General features: G+C 33.2%; 1 protein-coding gene across 1 annotated transcript; it reads left to right on the top strand.

Moving 5' to 3' along the window:
- Positions 1-3,597, top strand: LOC145006420 (RING/U-box superfamily protein). The gene is made up of 3 exons (XM_078965508.1): positions 1-1,281; positions 2,764-3,133; positions 3,218-3,597. The coding sequence occupies exons 1-3, from the start codon at positions 770-772 to the stop codon at positions 3,362-3,364; spliced, it is 1,029 nt and encodes a 342-aa protein (XP_078821634.1). The 5' UTR covers positions 1-769; the 3' UTR covers positions 3,365-3,597.
- The last annotated feature ends 3,503 nt before the right edge of the window (positions 3,598-7,100 follow it).

The following is a 7,100-nucleotide window of genomic DNA, read 5'->3' as shown; positions in this document are numbered from 1 at the left end:
CCTTTGATTCAAAGCAAAGCAGTTGTGTTTCTTGGCCACCATCTCCAACCTTCTTCTCTTTCCCTCCCCTATATTTCTTTCTTTTATTTCCATTCCAGTGTCATCATGTCATCTACCCTAGTTGTAGCTTGATTCATCCCTCTTTTGGTCAAAACAATGACTTTTTAGAAAAAAATTTCCCGCCTATATATATATATATATTATCGTTTTCTTGAATATCTAATCTATTTCTTGAGGTTTCAATCATACCACATCGGTTTCTTGACGTTCTAGTCCACCCATATCAATTTCCTAAAGTTCTAATTAAGCGTACGACATTTCGACTTCTTTTAGTTTTGTTCTTTTCCATATTGGTTTCTTGAAGCTATTGTCCCAACAATATCAGTTTCTTAATGTTTGGTTCATGTCCACATGATCCAATTCTTGAAGTTCTAATCATGCCCATCTCGATTTCTTGAGGTTTAATACCTATCCAAATTGGTTTCTTGAAGCCGGAACTTTTTTGAAGTTCTAATCATACGTATATCTTGTTCTTGGACTCTTGGTCCAACCCCACGTTAGCTTCTTTAATTTGGATTGAAAAAGTTCTAATCATGCATGCCCACAGTTTCTTGAAGTGTTGATCATAAGTACATTGGGTTACAAGCTAATTGTTTATTCTCATGGATATAATCAAGAAAACTTGTTCTATAAGTTTCTTGAAAGCAAAGATTCATGGGTTTAGGTTAGTTTGAAGGTATATTAAAGCTTAAAGTTATCTTTTCTCACAATGAATACGCGGTACTTGTTTACACCGGAATCATTATGCAACTCTGCGGTGACAGTTACATTTTCATTGATTCCATCAACGGGACCCGGGGAAGAGAGGATGACAGAAAATATGGGCCCACGAAGCAGGACCTCGACTCGGGCTCCTTCTGCCATCCCTTCTTCTTTCTTGGTAAGAATGGCAATTAGGATATCAAGGGCAAGGTGGTATAGTTTTGCAAGAAGGGTGTTTCATTACCAAAACGGGTCAAGATCAGATGATATTGGGTCGAACCCGTTTAATTCGGCTTCTTGGATGTATATGGAATTGATGGGTTTGGTTTTCCAAATTGTGGTTATAGCGTATACTCTTTCGGTTTCCAAAGAAGAGAAGCCGGTTTGGCCCATGAGAACATGGGTTACCGGGTATGGAATCGGTTGTGTGCTTAATTTGGGTCTATTATTTTGGCGATATTGGCTTTTTTGCTTGAACCAAATTGGAGCAGAACTTCCTAGTAACATTGAAGAATCTAGGTAATAAAAAGCTTATACGTTCATACAAAAATGCAATACTTTCGATTGGGTTATGTAAGAAACACAACGTTTTTTTATTTACAAAATACATAATTTACTATATGGGAATGGTTAATATCATCAAGCCCATATTGGATTTTTTTTAAGGATTAAACCATAACTTAAAAAAAAAAAAGACAATTGCATTTTTTTTCTGATTTGACCATAATATATTATAGTTACCGGTAGTCTTCCGGTTTAAACAACTGTTTTCGGAAAAAATTTAACTTTTTTTACCAAAAAGTTATCAAATGTAAGGTTTTTTTTTTTTTTTTTTTTTTTTTTTTTTTTTTTTAATTTTTTTTTAATTTTTTTAATTTTTTTATTTAAAAAAAAAAAAGTTGAGAGTATTTTCGGAAATAAAAGTTGATGATTTTTCCAGAAAAAAGAAATCGTATAAATTGGAAAGACGGTAAACTTGTTAAAAGGGTCGAATGGAGAAAAAAAAAAGTTTTTTTTAGAAAAATAAAATAAAATTTAGGTTTAATCTTCAAAAACTATATATATATATATATATATATATATATATATATATATATATATATATATATATATATATATATATATATATATATATATATATTGCTGAAAAAAAATTAAAAGAAAAATGATTTTATTTTAATTTTATATATATATATATATATATATATATATATATATATATATATATATATATATATATATATATATATATATATATATATATATATATATATGCGATTTTAAGATTTATAAAGTCCAAAAAAAATTAGATACTTCAAAGTATCTTTTTTCCTATGTATGTCTATTCATTTTCTAGGTTTTAGGGTTTTCAAAGGTTTATGTATTATCTATTTATAAGTCCTTATTACAACATTTAATATGAGGTTTTTCAATAATATGTTTGTAATCGTGAGGATTTTTCAATAATGTCTCTATAATAATAAGGATTTTTTTTAATAAAACATTAATAATAGTTGTACTTTTCTTGGATTAAACATATACAATATAAGAGTTTATTGTACGAATTGAAATCATAGAAAGGTTTATATAGTTACAAATTTATTATAAGAGGTTTTTATATAAAATAATTTTTTTTCCGTATTTATTGAAAATGTATGAAGGTTTGAATAGATGCAAAGTTAATATAGTAGTTTGTCATTAGTATATAATAAATGGTGTTTTCCTATCATTTGATTTTTACAATACTCAATCTTAGGTCATAAGTCTTTTTGTTTTCAATAAGAAATTAATTCTAGCACTTAACTATTAATAAAAAGTTTAAATCATGTATCATATATATCAAATGTGAATTTTAAGAATTATACATGTTGATTAGTTACATAAATAGAACTACATACATGTATATTATAAAAAATAAATAAAATATCTAATAAGCATGTACAACCATACAAATAAATCATGGAAATGAAGTTAATTTTGTTTTATTATAATAATATACAGGAACTTGCAAATGATGAACAAATCTCGAACATTTATGGAACTCTTCTTTGCAATATGGTTTGTGATGGGGAACGTTTGGGTTTTCGATGCTCGATTTGGGACCTTTAGGAAAGCTCCTAAACTGGATGTGCTTTGTATCTCACTACTAGCTTGGAACGCCATTACCTATTCATTCCCTTTTATATTATTCTTGTTTCTATGTTGTTTTGTGCCAATTATTAGCAACCTACTTGGATACAACATGAATGCCGGATCAATCAATCGTGGTGCATCTGAAGAACAAATATTGAAGTTGCCTAGTTGGAAATACAAACATATTATAGAACCCGATTTGGAACAAGGGAAATTAATTGTGGATAGCTCAACCACTGTAAGTTTAATTATTACATGACATCGACATTTGACATTAAACTTTATTATATGTAATGCTAATAAAATATCTATATATTTACAGGAATGTTGTATATGTTTAGCAAAATACAAGGAAAATGAAGAAATGAGACAATTGGGATGCTCACATAACTTTCATATGAAATGTGTGGATCAATGGCTCAAAATAGTATCATGTTGTCCCCTTTGCAAAAAAGAATTAGAAAGATGACATGGGCATGGACACCAACATGTCATGACATTTAAAGAACAACATATACACAAACACATGTACACTTATTTTGTTTTTGCTTTGATTTTTAAAAAGAAAAAACTTTGTATTTGTAAAAATACGTATAAGTTTGGTTACTAGAGTGAGGAAAGTGGATATAGATTGTGTTCACTAGTAATCATTACGTTTGTAACTATTAGGTTTAGTTTTAATTGTACTTGTTATTTTATGTATGTTTTTGAGTAAACACATGGCTTCTTGAATCATTTTAATGTACAACCTTTATATGAAATACTTAAATATATTCATTTATATTTTTATATTTTTGTTATAATGCCTATAAAAGTATTTAAACCCTTAAAACATTTTTATTTTTGTATTGTACCTAAACACACACACCACAATATGAAATTCCAACAAAATGAAGTAATCAGAAACAATGTGAGTGAAGATGTCCACCAGTACAATGGTTTTTCAGCTTAACTCATTAAGTCATTTCCAGATTTAGTCAATAAGAAACAACCAATGAACAATCGACCAGAAAAAGAAGCTTTTCCCATCAAATATTCACCTATTACAAATACACCTTCATTTATTCATTTTCTCAAATACTTTTTAATGTCATATATATATATATATATATATATATATATATATATATATATATATATATATATATATATATATATATATATATATATATATATATATATATATATAGAGAGAGAGAGAGAGAGAGAGAAAACACTACCTACCTTGTTAGTAAGTATATAAAGTCCAACATTTGCATTATAGGTGTTGAGAAAACCCTGGGCGCCTAGAAAAAACAAGAAGAACACATCATTAGAGAAAAGGTAAAGGGAATTTATGTATGATAATGTTTTATTCTATAAACATATAAAAGGAATAACATACCTCCAATATAAGAATACAATGTTTTCACTTTGCTAACCATGTATTTTAAAAAGCTCTTCTGGAGGTTCCATTACCATCACACCAGAGTTGAGCCTCTTGGAATGCTTTAAATTGGCACAAAATTTCCCACATTTGAATAAATCATCCATGTTTTCAGCATGAAGGTACATCAACAACATTCAATAAACAATATGCATATTATAAATCACGCAATCATAAAATCTGACAGATTTGATATTTATATAAATTGAAGATACTCAAAAGTTGTTTTGCAAAGTGGGGTTTTGTATAATCCAATGTTGACATTGCATTCAGAGAAAATCAAAAATACAATATGAAGTTTTTACCTTAAAAAGGTGTAACAATGAATTAACATTGTGGACATGTGACCTTATTAAGCTATAAAGCATACACAAAAGCACAATATAACAAATGTAATTATGCCCTACGTGTTCAACACAAGCAACACTTAGGTATTATAGAAAACCAATTCACAAAGAGAGACAATCAAATACTTAAAACTTTCAAAAAATTGCATATTTAATAGAAGCCTAAAAAATCTCTATATGAAAGTGCAATATATAACCATATGGTGCGCCAAAGAAATGCTCCTTTATAATGAAGATGCCTTCGAGTTCCATGTAAATGAACAACAAATATCAGAGATTCAAGTAAAAGCAATTACAACTAAAAAGGCAATGAGAGAATATTAGATATAGACATGAAAAGAGTCAAAAAGATGTGTTCTTGTGTAATATAATATACTGATTGTTGTGACATGTTCAACAAAGGTTTGGATGCTGGATGATGGATCTGTCATGGAGGCATTCCTGAGAACACAAACACAAAAGAATCATTAAAGGACGTCCGGGTGTTTTCCCAGGACGTCGCTCCAACGATCAAGTTAGTTTTCTGGGAGAGATAATTTTAGGGTAATGTTTTTGAGAGAGAAGATGGATCCATTCCTTGAGGCGGAAGAGATCCTTTTATACATGTTTCTAACGGATCGTGGGGACCTCATCCGATGAGTGTGAGACGTGGCATCCTCTGAATGGGAGGATCATGCCCATGTTAACTAACTACTTGGTGACGTCAGTTCTGGGCGTCACCTAAGCTTCTTGTCACGCCTGATTGGTCGTGAGTGAATGAGAAGATCACGGGGGATATTCGTCCCTCATGGAGGGAAACGAACTGTCACCTTGGTGTTGGACTGCCTTGGCCAAGACCGGGCCTTGACCAAGGTCCTGACAAGATAATGTCTCGTTTATGCTTTCTGTTGCATTTAACGTGGCCGTTCATGGTAACGTTAACAAGTCCCTTAGACCAGTAGACCTCTGCGTTCGTGACATAGCGGAGTTGTTTTGGTCTTCTCACAAACACATGGCGGGCTGCTATTGATAGCTTATGCAGTTGGCAGGCGAAGTCGCCATTGTTCGGTGGTTTCATCATGAAAACGGTTCGCTGCCCCTTTTGTGGCATTTAAACCTTTGTTCCTCTTGGCGTTTCCTCCTTACTTTCTACCTTTCTCTATTTGACTTCTTGTTTCTAAGAAAACCCTTTCAACCCTTTCTTCATATTTTCCATGGCTACCACTCACGCTTTGGGGAGAGATCTTACCACCGAAGAATGGGAATCTTTTGAGTTCCGATTTGGGTTAGTTCCTGAACATGGAGTGCAAACCCCCTACCCAATGCATCACTTTACAGTCCTTCCGAGGGAAAAGTTGGCATACCAATCGCCTTGTTCAAGGCAGGTCTGTGCTTGCCCACCACTGATTTCTTTAACCTGATCATCCGAGAATACGAGTTTTCAGTGAGAGAGTTGACCACTATTGCTATAAATAAGATAGTGGGTTTTGAAGTCCTCTTCCATGACCTAGGCCGCTTGCCAACTGTTCTGGCTTTCAAGTACTTCTTTAATGCCTCTACTCATTTGAGGACTCAAACCCTTTCTCGTCGGTGGGGAGTCCCTACTCTTATCCACGATAAGAAGTCCAAGAAGAACTGGCAAGGGAAATTTTTATGGATGAACAATGATATTGTGGTGCTCAGTTACCTGAGGGCTCAGGTGTATGTCAATCGTGCTCCCACACTATTTGGTGCTGACAAGGAACTGACTGATGTCCTAGAGAAGATCAACATCAATGGTGAAGATTGGCTTGACTGCTTCTTGGCCGCCGTCGGGATGAGAGCCGTTTGGAGGGCTCGTAGGAAAATGCCTGATTTCTTCGTTGAGAAAGAAGGTATTTCTCTTGCTCCTCTTTCCCCTTTTTAATATATATATATATATATATATATATATATATATATATATATATATATATATATATATGCAAGACATGTTTAAATCGGTGTTTTGGTTAACCGACATTGTTTTTTTTGTTGCCAGGTGTGGAGGAGGTTGTTTCTTTATAGAAAGCTCTTCAAGGTCTGTTCGACGGTGAGCTTAAGTGTCGTTACGTCGATTTGGCGGAGGCTCTTCCACCCCCTTGTTTTTAGCCAAGGAATCAAGGTGATTTTCGGTTCTGAAAGTGTTACCGGTGTCAGCGAGGATCCACATCTGCAAGACATTATTGTCATTGGTGTTTCTCAGAAGGATCCTACACTGTACGGGTTCCCGAGGAGTCTTCGTCGGGGCAAGAGGTGTTTTGCTTCCTTGGAAGCCTTTTTCGATGGTCGAACTGAGACAGCCAACACCGAGCCCCCTCTTCGTAAGAAACATAATATGAGTTTCTTACTGGAGGGTACCAAGGATTCCAACCGTGCCCCCGATGAAGGTCTTCCGAAACTGCCGGAGGAGGCACAAACTGTTGGATAAGGTG

The sequence above is a fragment of the Lactuca saligna genome, chromosome 7, assembly GCF_052625555.1.
Source record: "Lactuca saligna cultivar CGN05327 chromosome 7, ASM5262555v1, whole genome shotgun sequence".
NCBI classification, from domain to species: Eukaryota; Viridiplantae; Streptophyta; class Magnoliopsida; order Asterales; family Asteraceae; genus Lactuca; species Lactuca saligna.
The sequence above is the reverse complement of the archived record's forward strand: the minus strand, read 5'-3'. Positions and strand labels throughout refer to the sequence as shown.